Genomic DNA, 19,262 nt, shown 5'->3' on the forward strand with positions numbered 1-19,262 from the left:
AATGGCAAGACTCACCCTAGTGCTGAGGAAAGCCCAGACCTTTGTCCCCTAGCCAGCCCCTGGTGCAGCAGCGGCCACCTGGATGCGACAGCCCACCCCTGGAGAGGGGCAGGGAAAATCCAAGAAGGACCCTACCGCAGGTACTGTCTGGGTAGGGTCCAGCCCCTCTACGCCTCCTGCCTCTCGTGTACAACACTCAGGTAGGCGCAGACCACGGTGTCTGCTTGCTCCCCGGAGTGGCTCCGCCCCGAACGGTCAAGGGCGACGCAGCAGCGCCCGGTGCACCTGGGAGGCTCACGTCACCAAGAACGCCCGCTAAGCCCCCAGGCGTCCCGCGCACCCTCCGAAGTGACCACTGGCCCTCAGGGCACCGCCCCCAGCCCCGCCCCAGGCGTCCCCCGCTCCGCCGCTCGGCGACACTGCGGCAGGCGGCGGGCGCGTTGCCATGGCGGCCGGGCGCGCGTAGCCGGCGGTGCCCAGCACGGCCGGGCGAGCGCAGAGGCGGCGGCCAGCTGGGGAGGGGACCTGCTAGGGAGAGAACACGGGGGGAGGGGACCTGGAGGGGTACGCGGACGCGGCCGGAGACCCAACCTGCCGCGCAGGCCCCTGCCAAGCGCGCACCATGCAGGCCATGGACCCGGCCGCCGCGGGCTTCTACGAGGAAGATGTCAAGGACCTGGACTTCTACGACTTTGAGCCGCTGCCCACCCTGCCGGAAGACGAGGTGAGCCCCGGGCCTGCGGGCACCCCTCCCATTCCGAAGAGGGGTCTGAGGAGGAGCAGGGAATGATGGGCAGCCCAGGCCCCTGGCAGACGTTGGCTGGCAGGTGATAGCCACTGGGGGTCCTTGTCCTCAGACTCCCCCAGGACTGGTGAAATGCCGCATAGAATAAAATTTTGGGCTGTCATAGCAGAAGTTGGTGCCCCCCATGCTGTGAGGTGGGCTCCTGATTATAACTGTTGTGCAGACGAATGGGTGTCTGCCAGCGCAGGGGACAGTGGAGGGCACTGTGCACCTCCCCCTGTAGTGTAGGTACAGGAACTGGAGGGCTAGAGCTGATGAGACCCCAGGATAGAGCTGAAGATGCTCACTGATTTGCTCAAGATCTGAGGTAGCCCCCTCCGCTCCAAGCGGCAGAGAAGCAGGGCCCCACTAGGTTCACAGGCTGGGGCTTAGAGTCAAAGGCTGGAGTTTGGGGTCCATGGTTGTGGACAAGTGTGAAAGGTGGCCCCCACAGGATACAGGGCATGCTGTCCATTACCGAGAATATGGAGTCTTTGGGGAAACCCTTCCAAGCTGGGCCTCTGGGTCCCCGTTAAGGAATCTGGCATTCTGCAGCCTGCTGGGGACACTGTGGTGCTGAAGATTTTTCACCAGCCCCGCTGGGCAGGCCTGGCCAACTGGTGGGTGAAACTCAACCAGAACCCTTCTGGGGCGGGTGCCCCATGGGTGCACTCCCCAGGGCCTGAGTCCTCTGCCAGCCCCTACCCGTTCCCTGAAGGAGTGGGCTCTGAAGAGACAAAGAGCCGGTGGCTGCTTCCCAGCCGTCCAGAGGCCTCTGGGCAGTGCAGGGGGTGGCACTGCCTCCACCCCTGAGGTGGCCTGGATTTGGTGCAATTGAAGGCTGCAGAGATGAGAAGCCAGGGAATAAATAAACCTTTGGATCTCTCTCTGGCTTTGATGGGGAAGAAAGGGTGTCCTCAGCCCACCGGAAGACAGGACACATTTCAGTGTCTCTACTAGAAAATTTGTCTTCTAGTCACCATCAGAAGCAGATCTGAGAACAGGGCTCTGCACACAGCACTTTTTTGTATTAGCTGCTGAGCTTTGAGGGTCTGGCACACCAAAGCAGTGACTGAGACCACAGATTGCAGTAATGCTACAGTCTCACACTCAGAGGTCTGCCTTCTCACCAGGCCGTACACCTTCTGTCATAGGAATGTCCCCAGGGCCCCTCTGGGTTGGAGCTGCTTCCACATGCACAAGTGCATGGAGGAGGGGTCTCCTTCTGTGACTGTGCCAAGGCCTCTAGATGAACTGAAAAACTGTTGTTTTAGTGGCATCCAATGGGAAGTTCAGGTGGGCTTCTCACCTGGGGAGGAGGTTCCTGTCTTTGCTCCTGTTCACAAGAGGGACCCCCAGGCCAGCCTTGAGCCAATACTGAGCTTGATCTGAGAACACATCTCGGGTTCGGTTTTATGCTTCCTGCACATATTTGCCTTGGTTTACATTGAAAGATTTTACTCTGTACCTATCACAGCCTTCTGTAGTTGGGCTGAATCTGCAAGCCATCCTGTGTAGGGTGGAGAAGAACGAGGCTTTGTCATCATCCTAGTGGCAGTGCTGGAAGAGCCTCCAGGAAGGGTCAGTGTGGCCCAGGCCAAAGGAAACGCCCAGAAAAGTGAGATGGACACCAGATACAGGTCATGTCCTATGAATAGAATATAGGGATTCACTCCATTGAGGTCAAGAGGTAGAAATCTACAGACCTTCCACGACCCCCTGAAATATCACTTTCCATTGTGACCCAGAGAAAACCCAAATGGCTAGTGCACTCATGAAAAGTTGTTTGACCTTATTATAATCTAGAGAATGCAAAACATGTACACTGTGAATACCAGGGGGCTGGTAACAGAGAAAGTGGACAGGTGTGTGCCAGCAGGACCTGAGGGCCCCAGCAGTCAGTGCTCTATTGCTGCCGTGGGAATGTGAGTGAGAACAGCCTGCTAGAAAACATCTTGGTATTCACTGATGAGGTAGAGAGACCAGCATCCTGGCAGCTTCACTCAGGTGGACCCTAAAGACACAGGGACCACACATGTGTGAGAACCATTTGCTTGGGAACCACCCAGAGCTGTTGGCAAGTAGGCTGCACAGCCTGGCTAGGTCCTGGAAGTTGTAACCACTCTGTGTCCCTGGCCACCTGCAGGTAGTAACGTTGAGTTAGTACAACCAGAGGATTCCAGGTACAAAGTGAAGATGTTCTGTCCAGGCCCTGAGCAAGGTCGGTTTCCTGAAAGAAGTATCTCTCCCTGGATTCACATGGAATTTCAATCTTTGTAGAAAAGGAGATGCAGGATCAGGGACAGAACAGCATGAAAGGATGTGGGCAGGACCACGTCTACAGGAAAGACAGATACACACCCAGAGGCTGTGGTCAGGGCTGTCAGCACTTGCCGCCTGGTCAAGAGGCAGGCGGTGCTATTGTTTTCAGCCTTGCGGACCAGAACAGGCTTGGAGATGAAGACGGTGCCATTTGAGTGCCAGATGGCACAATTCCTGTCTCCCTTCCCAAGGGTCAAGAGCATTCTCACCCCCAAGTCCAGCAAGCCTTCCCAAAACTTTATGGGAGTGGGCTCTGGACCAAGCTTGGGGATTGAAGAGGGATGGGGCCCACAGCTGGGAACATCCTGTGAAGACGGAGTTATTCTCACTGTGCCCTCCAGGGCCTATGAGCTGTACCCAAACGCGTAGAAGGCAGCCTGAAACTCAGGAGAGCTTCACAGAGGGACAGCCACGCATAGGTGCACCAGTAGAGCACTGTTCAGAGCTCCCCAGGCCTCGGGATCTGGCAGCTCAGGGGCCTGGGGACTTCCCTGCTCCTGGAAGTGACTTCAGTTTTGTGTTGGCAGGTCTTTTAGGACCTTCCACAGCTGAAAAGTTAACTAGTTTTGAGAAGTATATTTGAAATGTGCACAGTGACCTTGGGTCCCCTGCAACCCCAAATTAAAGCCTATCAGAGTAAGTAGGTTCTTCAATGCACAGAAGAAATGGGTTTCTATATTAACCAGGCAAGGGTCCCACTCTCTGGGGCCCAGGAATGAACTAAAGTGCCACTGCTCTGAGAGCAGCCCACTCTGAGGGTCTCATCCATTTGCCTTCCCATACCCCCCAAATTTCTTTCCTTTTTTTTTTTTTTTTTTTTTTGGTCTTTTTGAGAGGGGGTCTTGCTATGGAGTTCAGACTGGCCTTGAGCTCACTTTGTAGCCCAGGCTGGTCTCAAACTCGCAACGATCCTCTTACCTCAGCCTCCCAATTGCTGGGATTACAGGCATCCGCCACCACGCCCAGCTCCAAATTTCAAATGGCACCCACACAATTGTTCTTTCCTGCCCTGCAGGGAACGTGGCTTGGATGGCCCTGGGCAACACCTGGGCAGCACCTTGCTGGGGAAGTAAAAGTGCAGGCTGGAGTGTGAAAGATTCTCATCTGCCGAAGGAACAGGGGCTGTACTGGCAGATGGAACCACCCGAGGTTCGCTGGCAGTGCAAGGTCAGGTTGTGTTGGCAAGAGCTGGCAGGGGCTTCCGCGCAGGGAGTCATGATGCTGTGATCTGTGTGGGGTCCTCGTGTGGGCTGGGTGTATGGGGGCCCTATGCAGATGGGCCTCTGCTGGAGCCAAAGTTGCTTTTCTATTCCTAGCACATTGCCTCCCTCTGAAATGTCTGCTGTTGTCCATTAATCCTGCAGAGCCCACTTGGGCTGCACACAAGCAGGCTGAAATTGGACCAGCCTAGTGGTGAGGCTAAGAACCACAGGTCCCTGGGGGGGCCTCTTCTCTAGGCAAGAACAGAGTTACAGGGTGGGCTTCTGTGCACAGCGGTGGCTGTGGGGTGTCTGCTAGAATTGGGAGTGGGGACATGGACTAAGGCTGAGCAGCTGGCAAGCACTGCCCACATCCTGCCTGGTCTCTCAGCCTTGTCCCTGGCACCTTAGCCAAAGCTCTTCCCACACTCCCACCTGTCCTAGTTCAGCTGCCATGTATTTTGGCACAGGAGAGTCATTCCTCGCACCTGGCTCAGAGCAGGGAGGTGGCAAGGGCAGCTGTGGACTCCAGAGGGCAGGTGATCATGAGGCCCAGTGTTCAGACCTGGGGTCCTTGGTGATGGACAAGGGGAGCCAACAGGGCGCCATGGGCTGGATGCCACCTGGGGAAAGCAGATGTCAGGGGGCTGAGATGGTCCCATTGTTGACGAGGCTTTAGCCATGGCCAGAAGCAGTGACTCAGGTGACCCCTCACAGTTCACCCCAGTGCAACCCAGAGAATCCCCAGGGCTTCTGCTTCTCCACATTTAGACCTCCCCCCATAGGTGCTGGGGCCTGCAGGTATCTAGCTGCCCTGAGGAGTAGCTGGGGCTCCCAACTCCAGGAGTAACTTCCTCCTGGGCCTGACCAGGATGTGGTGCTTTGAGCCACAAGCTTGCCTCATGAGGCTCCCTTCTTTTGGCAGCACACCCTGCCACTGTGGGGGAGGGGGTAAGCAGGCAGGCCTGTTGGCCAGTGTAAGCAGCAGCCAGCAGGGTGTTGGCAGGCCCTGCCGTAGAACTGGGACTGGCTCAGACTCACATTGTGGGCTGGCTTCCTTTCTCCTGAATGTCACAGACACGTGGGGTCTGCGGGGGTTTATCCCACTTAGTGTGTGCCTTTGTTTGCTTGCATGTCCATGGTAAACACATGCGCATACATATGTGTATGCACTGTGCTGTGCACTTGTGTTTAGGTCCATGTGTGAAGATACATGTGCAAGCCACACGTGTCTGTGCAGGTGTGGTACATGTGAATGCGTTTGTGTGCACCTCTTTAGCTGGGCACTGCTGTCATCTTCAGTCCTGAGTGGCCCTGGGTAGTACATAGAGGCTGCAGGATTGAGCCCACATCACAAAGATCTTTATCAACCAGACAATCCCAGGAGCACACCAGGGAGTTTCCCACCACAGAAAGAGCTGGAAGGTGTGGGGAAGTGACATCATTGGGCCTCTCCCTGGACTGTGAAAGGGAAGTAGACAGGTGGATATGCTAGGCATGCGGGAGGCAGCAGACCCAGAAACTCAGCCAAGTTCCACTCTGGGATAATGATTCTGTTTGTTGGCTGGCTAGTTGGTTGGTTGAAGTCCTTTATCCCCTCATCTGTGCTTCCGGGCACCCCTTGCATTACCAACCAAAGGTGGACCTGGTCACTTGGCTGTCCTAGGCAAGGCTCAGCCAAGGGTGGAGGAAAAGGTGGGGGGCCTGCCCCTTCACGCCCCATTCATCATGTCCCCACTTCTCTGAGGGATGTCCACATCCTTTGCTGACCCCAGCTCCAGCCCACCTCCCTCAAAACCTCCCACCCTCCCTGTAAGAGGGGCAGTGCACAAACACGGCCAGGAGAGGGAGTCCAGGAACAGTAGGCCAGGAGAGGGCTTAAATTCCAGGGTGCCTGATGTGTGTGTGAGTCTGAGTGCTTATGTACATGTGACAGCAACTCTGTGTTTGTGAGTGTGAATGTAATGTGCACTTGTACATGGGAGTATGTGTACTAGGTATGAACATAGAAAAGTGTATATGTAGTAGCATGTGTATATGAGTGTGCATGCATATGCATGAGAAAGTGTGGTATTGTTATGTGTGACTGGTTCATGTAGTATTGTGTGGATGTGTGTGACAGGGTTTGGGCGTATAAATACAGTTGTACATGTGGAAATAAGTGAAAGGGTATGTATTTGTGGTATGTGCTTGTGTATATAAGAATAGTTGTTGCCAGATGTGGTGGTACATGCCTGTAATCCCAGCACTTGGGAGGCTGAGGCAGGAGGATGGCTGTGACCTTGTGACCAACCTGGATTACATAGTGAGTTCAAGGGTAGCCTGAACTGCATAGCAAGACCCTGTCTCAAAAAAAAAAAAAAAAAAGTTGTCACTCTTGTTGTGTGAGTGTGCATACATAAGTGAGGGTATGTGAAATGTATGGGAATGTTGGGAATATGTGCATGCCTGTGGATAAGTCTTGGTACATAGGTGAACATATGAAAGTATATATGTTGCTCGGCATGGTGACACATGCCTGTAATTCCAGCACTCGGGAGGCTGAGGCAGGAGGATCGTTGCGAGTTCAAGATCAGCCTGGGCTACGAAGTGAGCTCCAGGCCAACCTGAACTGCATAGGGAGACTCTGTCTCAAAAAGACAAAAAAAAAAAAGTATATATGTTAATATGTCACTGAGTGTGTGCATGTATAGAGGGTTGTGTGTTTCTGTGTATGCACATGTGTGCAAATAGGAACATGGCAAGTGGGTCCATATACCTGTGGATGCATGTTTGTATGTGCATGTGTGTGGGTGTGCATCTGTAATGTGGGTATGTGTGTGAGTGTTGGTATTGACCATCACAGCTAAGTTCTCACAGTCACAGAACCCACTTGGATATCTGTGGTAAGCTGAGCTGGTAAGCAATCAACTGCATCAACTGCATTCTCCGTGTAAGCTGCCTGTAGCTAGCATCGAGGCAGCTTCACCACCATGTGATATACATGTGATTATGTCATAGGCTTATGCCACATTAGCCAGTTGAAGGCTTCCTGTGCACAGATACATGTTCTGTAGGCATTGACTCCATCTCCACAGATACCTGTGACTCATGTTCATAGCCTCAGCATGCTGGCTGAGCTACGAACTTGTGGGGTCAGGGGTATCCCTGAGCAGGTGAGTAGCTGGGCACAAGTTCTTAGCCAGCCTCCAGGGAGAATGGCTCCATCCCCAGGCTACATGAGCAGACACCTGTTCCGGGCAGCACACTGGTGTTTCAACAAATGCTAGATGGCTTTGACATCCAGGGAGCAGCAGGATGACTTGCTTTTAAAAGACCTGCCTAAAACCCTTCTCCTGGCTCATAGGGTTGCTTACCCAGAGATTCAGTCTCAGTGTGGAGTGCAGGGCTCTGCCTAGAGGAGGCCCCTCTGTGGGCTTACACTGAGGTGTATTTTGGCAGGAGAACGTGTCCTTGGCTGACATCCTCTCCCTGCGGGACAGTGGCCTCAGCGAGCAGGAGGCCTGGGCTGTATGCCTGGAGTGCAGCCTGTCCATGCGGAGCATTGCCCACTCTGCCATCTTCCAGACCCTGTGCATCACACCCGACACTCTGGCCTTCAACACCAGCGGAAACGTGTGCTTCATGGAGCAGCTCAGTGGTGAGGTCCAAGGGGCGGTGCAGCTAGAGTAGAAGCCACCTGTGAGGCAGCTGAGTGGACCTAGGGCACATGCCCAGGGTCCAGGTTTCCTTGGAGCCTGATGGCACCCTCAGCCCGAGGTACCATGGCTGGAGCAAGGCAGGCCAGACATTGGGCTGTGCTAGCCAAGTGTCTCACATTCCCCAAGGCTGCCATACATGCCCTTGCAGAACGGAAAAGGGACTTGGCTGGTGCAGGCAGTAACCCTAACCCTAACTCTAACCCTGAGGGAGTTCTGGGCTCCTTGTCTCCCCTCCTGGCCTGCAGTGAATCATAGATGAGGCTCACCTGGCCGCGGTGGGCCAGCCCCCTCTCTCCCTGGAGAGCCTGTTCTGATAGAATGATTTTCCCAAATGGCGGCCTTCAGTTGTCCTTCTTTGGGAAGCCAAACGAAATGTTTTTCTCCTGGCATTTGAAATCAGTTTCCCACATTTACAGTTAAGGTGCCCATTTCTCTTTTTAACTGCTGACTCTTTAGCCTCTTAAAGCCATCCTCTGGGATGCCCAGCCCAAAGGGAGGGGATGTAGGGAGAGGACCTCAGGACCTGGGTTGCACCTTCCTGGCCCTTCATGGAGGATCTGAGGGGCTGAGCTCTAGTTGGTAGTTTTCTTTCTTCACTGATTCTTTGTAGATATGATCAAAATACCTTCTTTTTTCTTCCCCAAGATGACCCCGAGGGTGCCTTTGTCCCCCCAGAGTTTGACCTGACCGGGAACACCTTTGAGGTAAGAGCTGGGAAAAGCCATTCACCAAGCCCCTCCCTCTTCCTCTGTACCTTTGTGGTTACTGCTTACCTTGGTTGCTGCAGTGGGTGGCCTCTGAGTGTGCTGGACTGTCCCCACTGGGGCTGTCCTTGGGGCCCCCACCTTTGTCCTTGGTGGCAGCTGGAGGACAGCTCTGTGTGTGGGAGAAGTGGCCTTGGACACTGAATGAAATCTCATTCAGACTACTGCAATAGCACATCCTGTGGCCTCTGAAACCTCAGGAGAGAAGGAAGGGTGAATAAGGCAAATGAGATCTCAGTACTGTTATGAAAATGGTTCTGAAAAAAAAAAAAAGCAAAGAAAATGGTCCTGACCTCTTGAACCACAATTTGGGGAAAGGTGCCTGCAGGTATCCTCTGATGAAAAAGAATTTTAAAGTGATCACATCAATTAGTGCTTTTAAAGTGATCACATCAATTAGTGCTTCCTTTGTTAGTGTAGACTGTGTCCTTAACGGACTTCCCCAGTTCAAGGTCTAACAGATATTCACTGATATTTGCCACCAAGAGTTTTGAAGTTCTGTTCTTCATACTTAATTCGCTTGGAGCTGATTTTTTCTAGCTTTATTAAAGTATAACTGACAAACAAAATTTGTCCATTTGCACAGAATGCACAGTGATGTTCAGATATATGCACACATTTGAAGTGACTAACTCAGCATATGATAGCCAAATTTTTTGATCCAGTGTGGGATAGGGATCATTTTCATCCTGCTCTATGTTGATGGCCATCTTTCTTAGCTCTGTTTATTGACTGGCCCCAGAGCACACTGCCTCTGTTGTATGCACAGGCTCAACAGAGATAGAAAGCTTCAGGGGTCTCCATTCTGCTCTATTGCTTGGTCACTCATCTATCTATCCCCGCCCTGGAACAGCATTCTTTTAATCACCCATTGTTGGTGAGCTCTGCCACTTGCACAAGTGATCTGACTATTCTCAACCCTTATTCCATGTGTGTTTTAGAATAAGTTTTATCACAGTCCATGAAAAGCCCTGTTGGCATCTTGTCTGGAATGGCACTAATCTGTAGATCAATTTGGGGAGAATTCACATCTTTATAATGTATGAACTTCTTTGCTATGAACACCTAACACTTCCTCACTTATTATGTTCCTCTTTAACATCTCTTAGTACCACTTTAGAACTTTTACCATGGTGACCTGAGATATGTTTTAGTAGATTTACTCTCAGGAATTTATGGTCTGATTCCATTCTAAAATCGACGGTCATCTTTTAATTAGTTTTCTGCTTGTTTGTTGCCAGTTTACAGAAATGGAATTCATTTTAATACTTAATTTTACATCCAACCATCTTGTAAAATCTTTATTTCTAATAATTTATAGATTCTTTTGGTTTTTCTCTTTAACTGACTCAGTCACTGACAAAAACCCACAGTGGTGATGCCTCAGGCTTCCCTTGTGCCAGGACCTTGGTGCAACTGCAGTATATCCATCCTGCCCAGGGCATGGGTTCCATCCCCACCCACATCCCCATTCTAACAGTGTGTTTTCACTTTTTGCTAGCCAGGATGACATTTGACTTAGCCACAAGTTCCCTTCTATGTTGAATTCACCAGTTTGTCATGGATGCATATTCCATCTTTATGAAATGCTCTTTTTGCAACTCTTCACATGATCATGTAATTTTAAGCTTTTAATGTTTGTATGTTTATTTTCTGGTATTAAATCACCCTGTTCTACTTAGAAAAATCTAGGTTAGCCAAGTGCCTTATCTTTCCTATTAACTGCTGAATTGGACTGACAATTGCTTGGTGTGAATTTTCCCATATTTTTCATGAGTGGCTAGTAATTTTACATTCTCTCGCTGTTTCTGACAGGCATTGACATCAGGATTGTCCCAGTCTTGTCTGAGAACCCTCTCATTTTCTTCTGTTTGTATATGATCTATCCCTTGAAAGTCTGGTAAAACTCACTGCTACTGCCATCTGTTTACTTTGCAAAAACACTTCTAATTGCTTTCAATTTTTACTAGTTACAGGACTAACCTGCTTTGTACTTTTTACTGAGTCAACTTTCTGGTAAACTACAGCAGATAAAAACCCGTGCATTGAAAGGGCTGGTACCAAAGGATGCCACTTCCCCTGCCATGGTTTCTGTAGGCTGCCCCCTCTCCTCACACTGCCCATGAATGTAGGGAGGTTGTACCCCATATTTATCATGAAATGACAAGGGGATTTAGAAAATAAAGACAAGAGACTGAGCTGAGGTCAGGTGGAGGTCTTTTCTCCTGATGGGAGGAGAAGAACTGAATAACAACAGTAGGGGGGTTTGTTTATACCTTTGCAAAGTTAGTTTCAGGAGACACAAGGTTGCCTAGTGACTAATGACTGAAATTGTCCAGGCAGCATGTTTTTCTCAAGCCTGAGGTAGCTTGACTGCTTTAGGCACTCTGGCCTTGTCTTGCCCCCACACATAGGACTAATTTCCAGCTTCAGCCTCTCCCAGCACATTAACTTGCACTTTCTCTTTCCTTTGCTTGTCAGTCTGGCCAAAGGTTATTTTGTTAATTTTTTTCAGAGTCCTCTCTGCATCATGAGGTGTTTCCTGGCATGTCTGTATCTTTTTTTCCATTGATTCTTGTTCTTTATGCTTTCTTTACTTCTTTTAAGTTTCTTTTTCTTTACCTTTTTTCCCCTTTCTAACTTGAGTTTCAGATTCAGCTCTTCCATTTTTAGCTTCTCCTCCTTCTAATATCATTGTCATTATTTCAGGCTGTGAATTTCCCTCAACACGAGTTTTGCTCTATCCTGTGAGGTTTGCCACATAGTGTTTGGTTTTAAATATATATTTTTAAAATTTCCACTGAGATGTCTTCCTTAGCCTTGTGATGGGTTAGAATTTTCTTATTTTGTGTGTGTATGGGGGTGTTTTCCTGGGCATCAAATCCATGGGCAACTACCATTAAGGTAGATACCCAGCCCACCTTTTTTGAAACAGCATCTGTAAGTTGCCCAGGTAGAATCTGAATTTATGATCCTCCTGCCTTAGCCTTCCTCAGTGCTGCCATTACAGGCATGTGCTACTATGCTTGGCTGATGCTGTTACTTTTTATTGAGACATGAGCCTGAGGCTCAAAAGCCATAAGCAGCATCCAGATGGAGTCAGAATGTACCTAGCACTCGGCACCCCCCAGGGTGACATCTAGACAACACGCAGCAGAGATCAGGGTTTCATCCTGTTTTTGTGTTTGCTGTGGGTGGACTTGAACAAAGCTGACCTTAGCTGACTCGTTCTGCCCAGCATTTGTGTAAAGTCTATCATGCAGGCTTTCATTTCCAACAATTGTTCTTGTTTCTGAACACATTGCGACTTTTTATTTGTCTTTGTCTTTCTCTTTGTAATTCCTGACTCTTGTCAAATTGTGAGTGAAAAGTGCTGCCTGTGTGCCTGTTGTTTGCAGTTTGTTAAGGTTTTCTTTGTTTGGAGATTTGTATTCACTGATTGGGATGCAGGCTTCTCTGTATGACTCAAACCTGCTCTTTGAGTTGTTTGTCTTTTCTGTAGCATTTTATTTCATTTATTTTATTTCATTGCTCAGTTACCTACTAACCATCAAGGTAAGTGCACTGAAATTCCTGGCTTTGCTGGTGGGTGAATGCTATTCTCCTTGTAGAGTGCACAATGTTCCCGCATTTGCAGAGGAGCTGAGGCCCAACATAGCAGGAACCGCTGCACTATAGGCGCCTGAATTCAGTGGGGTGGGACTTTCCTGGAAGTCCATTGCAGGCACAGGTGGTCCAGATACAGGATGCAGTGGTATCAATATGCAGGATGGATGTAGGAGGCTGATGGGCATGTGATAGGTCCTGGTCTTCACATCTCAGAATCATCCAGCAATGGGGCCTTTTGTTCTTCAAGTTGTCTCAGTTCCCAGGGTGAGAGGTGATTTTCCTGTCATTCTAACCACAGAGGGAGAGGGCTCGTTGTACCTTACCCTTGTGCTTCTGGGTGTGCCAAGGCTTGTGCCCACACACCCCCTGCCGGTCCTTGGTGCCTATGGTCTCTGATCTGCCCCACATTAACTTTACTCTGGTGACCTTGGCTGGAGGCTGCCAGGATCCCTTAGAGATTTAACTATTACACATGTTGACCCCCAGGATATTGCCTCAAGTAAGCCTCCGTGTCTAGCAGGATCCTGTCACACAGCTCAGGTGCCTTCTCTGACCGAGAACTCAGGGCACCAACACCTCAGCTCACCCTCCTGGTGCTATTGTGCTTCCAGGAAAGTCTGGCTGGCTCAGCCTCTGTGTTGGACACATGAGACCCTGATCTGGCCTCCTGGGTCTCTGTTAAAGGTGGTTGACAGTTTCATTCAGGCCGAGCTCACCCTCTCGCTGACCCAAATGCACCTCCTCCTGACCATTACCCCAAACCTCACTGTACTGATGCGCAATGCAGTTTCACGTAGGCCAGAACCCCCTTTGTGCTGGTCTAGATATTCCAGGCACCAGAGAGCCTCTCCCCACCTTCCAGGGCTATCTCCCTTCCTGCTTCTGAGACTGACACCTCCACTCCCCACATCTCCAGGATATATTGCAGCAAATCTTCCCAAGACCGTGTCTGCACACCTTACTCCTTGCTCAGGAAACTCCAGAGGCTGCCTAGTTCCCCAAGTTAAAAATGGACCAGATTCCAGCCCACACAGGACCCTCTCTTGCTTTCATTGCCCTGAGCACATGTGGGCGCCTCAGGGACCAACTAGGACAGCTCAGGCCTGATACATGTTGTTTGCTTTCTCACGTGTCACATGAATGCACACTCACTGGGTGTGCATTCGACAAGGTTCAGAGCCACAGGGCAGATGGGGTCCTGCTGTGCAGAGGCCACAGTCCACAAAGGGAAACCATCTTTGATGGGAGACCAACAGGCAGGGCAAAAGTACTGGGCCTGCAAATAGGGCTGCAAGGAAATGACTGGTGTCCTTGTTTCCATCAAGGGGTCCAGAGGCCAATGTGAGCAAGTGAGTCTAGGCTGGAACTGAAGGGCAGGCAGGTCACCAGGTGAGGAGTGAGGAGCTTCCAAGACATGGAGGGACTGTGAGCGAGAAGGGTGCCAGTTTGGGGTGGGTAGCTACAGCAGGCTGCAGGCTCCTCCTCTCCCCATGTCCTGCTGCCCCTCACTGGTGCTCTACCCATTGCCATCTCTATTATTTTAAAAGTGACAACACTGAGGACCACCCTATGGCTTAAAGACATTCTGTGGCTTGGCTGTGTCCTCACAGCATGTGAGGGGGAGATGAGGGAGGCCCCTGAGTTTATCTGTGAGAAGTGGGGAGACCCAGAGTCTGCAGTGTGAGCATGAGAAGAATGGATGGATTCGGTGGGGGGCAGGGTGAGGTATGACCCTGGACAGAGTGTGGAGGACAGGGCAGAACTGCATCTGTCAGTGACCTGTAGACCTAGAACATAGCATAGAAGATGTCAGAGGACAGCTGAACATAAGGTACATCCCTAAATAAGTGTTTTCCTTTGTGTCAGTAATTACCTGGAAATAAAACTTAAACATACCGTTTATATAGCCACCAAACTCACAAGAATTCTAAGAGTCAATACAACAGGTAGGATTTTTAAAACAGGAGAACAAGCCAGGGGCAAATAATTCCACATTGTAAACATGTGTCAAGACATTGCATTTTGACCTATAAATATGTCCAGTTATTTTGTTAAAAATAAAACAAATCAAAAAGACAGACCCTATCTCTATAAAACAGATTTTATTATGTAAAAAAGTTGGTCCTTCCCAGATTAATATTAAAAGTCACTGCAGTTACAATATAATACGAGCCATTTTTGTTTGTTTCGTGAAACAAGACAGGTGTGGCAGTGCCTAGCTGCTGGAGGCATCAGCTGCCATCAGCCTACCAGGCTCTAGGCCAAGGACTTTCACAAGGCTGGCATCCTGGCTAAGCCTCGTACAAACCCACTCTCACGTGCTCAGTTAGGGAAAACCCCACTTTCCAACAAAAGGAAAAGCCATCCTGTGCAGATCTTGCCTAGCATGTGTGAGACCCTGGGTAACACACACACACACACACACACACACATATGCATACTCCACCTCCTTGTGAAAGGAGTTACAGCCCTTGGGAGGAGCTCAGTGTCTGCACCCTGCCAAGCCACATGGGGATGAGATGGGGGAAGTGTAAAAGGGGCTGGTGGGGCTCTAGGGCCAGTGAAAACCCAGACTGGAGTGCCTCATGGACTGGTGCCACTGTTTCCCCTGGGGATGATGGCTGCAGTGGGGCCAGTGCCCAGTACTATTGCAGGCATGTGCTGAGCCAGTCCACAAGCTCCAGGTTAACAGCGCAGCTGCAGGCAGAGGAGGCACTAACGGTTCCTTGGTGCTGCAGGCTCACATCTACTCTCTGGGAGCCACACTGAAGGCTGCCCTCGAGTATGTGGCAGATCCTGAGCTGGAGCCCAAGCTAAGCCTGGACCTGGAGACACTGCTGGGCCAAATGCAGGCAGAGGATCCCAGAGACCGGCCAGATCTGAAGGTAAACTAGAGGCCTAGACCTCATCTGACCCACACCATGGGGCCCCAGCAACATCTCCAGAATTTGATAGCAGTTGCATCCTGTTTACACCACGACTTGATTTTCATTGTACATTTTTGTAATGAAAAGTTTTGACTTATAGTCACCATGGGCAAAACTCTTTTCTGTAACTCCACGACATCTTGTCTTTTATGGCAGAAGGTGCACTTGGTATGCAGGTCGGGTGGCCCTGGGGACTGTTGGGCACCACCACTTAGCTATGTGCAGGAAGGAGGGTCTCAGGAGGGTGAGCCTCCTCTTGGGGAATTTGCATTCCTGAAAGGTGCGTACATGTCCCTAGAGCATCATAGCACTATGTGAGGAGAAGATGCAGCCCATGTCCTCATGCCGCCTATGCCGGAGTCTCTCAGCCATCGGGAGGAGGGTGCTATCCATCGAGTCCTTTGGAGCATTTCAGGGTAAGCACATGCATGACACATGTACATGCTTGTATGCATACACACTTCTACATATGCGCATATATTCATATATGTGTATACATATAGACATACAGTATATGCAGAATTTAGACTCAGTACACACATATACACATGCATGTGCAAAATACATATATGTGTGTACACACCCACTAATAGAAGTGTGCACATAGTAGGCACACAGATCAACAGATACTTGCACACTCACACAGTCATGCTAACATACATGTCCTATAAATACCCACCACACTCACTATCACACACATTGAGATAGGGCACATATATACCCCACATACACATACTCACTCTGTGTTTACACTTTTCACACACACAAATTCACAAGTGTCTGTTGTTACTACACATTCCCACACAGGCATTCACACGCTCGTGCATATCACCTGCACTGTCATACATTCCACACTTGTGTACACGGGGCACGTTGTAGCTTTTCCACGCTCCCACACCCACACTTACTCAGTGCCTACGAGCAAGCCCTGCAGCGCCATGCAATGAGAAGGGAGGCTCAGGATCCAATTCAGAAGCACCCGAGGCTAGTATTGCTCGTCTGTCTTAGCTCACCTCTGTGTTCTGGCCGAGGGACACGGCATTTCACCATTGCTTTGCCTGCCCATACCACCCAGATCTGGTAGGCCACCCTTCCTTCCATATGAAAAGCTGTTGCTGTGATCTGGGGTTTCATGGCTTACATGAGTTTCAAGTCATCTCAGGAGCCTAGTGGGCCTCAGGAAAAAGATGTATGGAGCCCCAAAGCCATCCAGAACCTCACAGGGGCCTCCTTGCCAGCGGCTGTTGCCAGCATTGCTCAGGCAGAACAAGGGTGTCAAGCCAGGAGTGCAGAGCCACTGTGAGAAGGGCGCAGTGTGAAACAGGCAGCAGAGCTGCCAAAGGGAACTTGTGTCTGGAACTGCCCCCGCCAAGGCGTGTATACAAGAGTGCACAGCCCACAGCTGTGGCCAGACCCACTTCCTTCCTTTGGGGAATCACTTGTGTGATCATAATAGAAAATGAGCTACTTTGGGATGAGATAATTGGACCAGCCAGGGCTAACCCCATGGGCAGCTCTGCATGGTGAGGGAAGGGAAGCCCAGAAGCCTCTCTACTTGCAGCCTTTAATTGGCTGGGTGACGTGACAGGGAGGCAGGCAGCTCATCTCTGGGCCTGCACGGAGGGAATGGTCGGGGTTTGCAGGGGGGGACAGGAGTCTCCACCTGTTAGACATGTGCTCAGGGTGCTTGTAGAGATGGGTGGGGCAGGGTCACAGTGGTGGTGGGAGCCACCTGGGGTGCGGGTCCTCGGTCCAGGATCCTCCATAGTAACCATGTCCTACCTTGCACCCAGACGTCAGCGAGAACACCTGGAAGGGGAGATCTGCTCCAAGAAGTGTGGGGCCCAAGAGACCCCCTGGAGACCTCTGCGCTGACCCAGAGGCCCTGTCCACTCCTGAGGGCCAGCCCCAGCCTCCTGCCCCCAGAGACCCAGAGCGGGAGGCCAGCCGGGGCCCCAGGCCCCCACCCACCAAACCACTGCTATCAGCCCCCATGAAAAATGGTGAGAGCCCCAGCCGGGAGGGGCTGGCCAGCCTTGTTCTGGACACCACATCCCTCCTTGGTGAGCCCGACAGAGACATACTCAAGAGGAGCCGCCTGAGGAAGGTGCAGACGTTCCCCAGGTTGCTGTCTGAGGGCCCTGAGGCCAATGCCTTTTGCCTATCACTGACCAGCTCGAAAAAGCAGCTAACTATATCTGACTTCTTCCCCCCGGATCCCAGGAAGTTCCTTCTGGAGGGGAAAAATGGCCTCTCAAGCTTCAGGGCACAGTCCAAAAGCAGGCTGTGGCCTGAGCAGGAACCCAGACTCCAGCTAGAAGAGGCACTGGGATCCAGCCACAGCACAGACAGAGAGCCAGGAGCCTCAGGACAGCCAGATACTTCATCCCCTGACCAGGGGCCTGCAGAGAACAGACCCTCGCCCCACCCTGTAGACCTTCAAGATGCAGGCCACGAAACCCAGACTCCTGGAAACACCGAGGGGATTCTGGAAGGAGGCGGGAAGCCAGGAAGCACTGCATCGGAGCAGGTAGGTGGGCAAGGCAGGGGTTGGGGAGTCGGGACAGCTGGGCACTGTCGCCATACTTCTCCAGGACCTCGGGGTTCGGTCAACATGAGGGTGGCACCACAGCCTTCACTATTGCCTAATAATTTCAAAGTTTTCATTGAGCTGCCCTGTTTTGTTTTGTTTTGCTTTGCTTTGCTTTGCTTTGCTTTTGTTTTTGTTTGATACTAGGGATCAAACCCAGGGCATGCTGTCACTGAGCTACATTCTCAGCCTTTTGTTTTGTTTTGTTTTTCTTGTTTTTTGAGATAGGGTCTCACTTAGTTGCCGACACAGAACTTGAACTTTCGATCCTCCTGCCTCAGTCGCAGTGCTGGGATTACAGGTGTGTGCCACCATACCCAGCAAGCTGCCCTCTTTTTTAATACAGCTTTTGAGGCCAGCTCTCACTCCAGGTATGACGCCAAGGCCAAAGCTTCTCCTCACAGCCTTCTGAGGAGGGATATTCATCTCTGGACAACCCAAAAAGCAGCCACTCCCACCAGCTTCCACCCTACACTATACGGCTCCAGCCCTACATACCTATAAAGCAAGCCAGCCCAAGGCATGATTTTTTTTCCTGGACTGGGACAGCAGCTCCTGGTGGGGTTACTCTGGGGGCCCTGTTTCCTCAGTTCTAACCTCAGGGTCTTCTTGTCCTGCTCTTCTGATTATTTTAAGTTAGAAACCAAACCAGGCATGGTGTCACATGCCTATAATCCCAGTACTCTTGAGAGGCTGAGGCAGAGGGATTATAAACTGAAACCCAGCCTGGAAAATATAGTGACTTAGGCAGATCCTGCATCAACTAATAAAAAAAGGTGCCCTGGGTTCAGTTCACAGTGGCATACACACACACACCCATACACACACAAAATAAATAAATAAATAATAATAATAACTGCATAACAGAGTAGACGTTAGAAACCAATACTGTGGGTTAAGACTGCACACCTGTCATTCTTGGTGTGTGGAGAAGGCCAGGCAGCATCCATGCCTGATCTGAGGCCTTATCAACCCTCAAATGTGTGCAGCTGCCAGCACAGAGCCCCTCGGCAGGATGTGCTCTCCCAGGCAGGGCAGGGTATCCCCAGCCCGTACCATCCTTTATGAGAGACAGAGGGCTCTGCTTGGAGCCAGCTGTCTAGGAGGATGGGGTTGTTCCCAGCCTTGCTGTAGGTGATCAGAGTGGACTCCTCCCAGGTGGGAGTGAGTCAAGTGTATAATTTGCTGAATTAGTCTGTTTTTCGTTATTATAACAAAATACCTGAAACAGGATACTTCAGACACAAAAAAAGAGGCTTCCTTAGCCCATAATTATAAAGGTTTGAGGGCTGGGGATATAGCTGAGTGGCATAAGCACTTGTCTGGCAAGGTCATTAGTTCGATCCCCAGTACCGCAAAAAAAAAA

At 50.8% G+C, this 19,262-nt stretch overlaps 1 protein-coding gene across 1 annotated transcript in view; it reads left to right on the top strand.

Moving 5' to 3' along the window:
* Positions 1-294: 294 nt before the first annotated feature.
* Kndc1 (kinase non-catalytic C-lobe domain (KIND) containing 1) overlaps positions 295-19,262 on the top strand; it is a gene marked incomplete in the record, with an annotated part of 58,392 nt that continues 39,424 nt past the window's right edge. Inside the window, 6 exon segments of the mRNA XM_005402083.2 lie at positions 295-724; positions 7,747-7,945; positions 8,652-8,710; positions 15,118-15,264; positions 15,605-15,722; positions 17,100-17,836. Coding sequence (XP_005402140.2) covers positions 623-724; positions 7,747-7,945; positions 8,652-8,710; positions 15,118-15,264; positions 15,605-15,722; positions 17,100-17,836 — 1,362 coding nt within the window.

Source organism: Chinchilla lanigera, unplaced genomic scaffold (genome assembly GCF_000276665.1).
Source record: "Chinchilla lanigera isolate Chin_1 unplaced genomic scaffold, ChiLan1.0 scaffold00076, whole genome shotgun sequence".
In the NCBI taxonomy this organism is placed as follows: domain Eukaryota; kingdom Metazoa; phylum Chordata; class Mammalia; order Rodentia; family Chinchillidae; genus Chinchilla; species Chinchilla lanigera.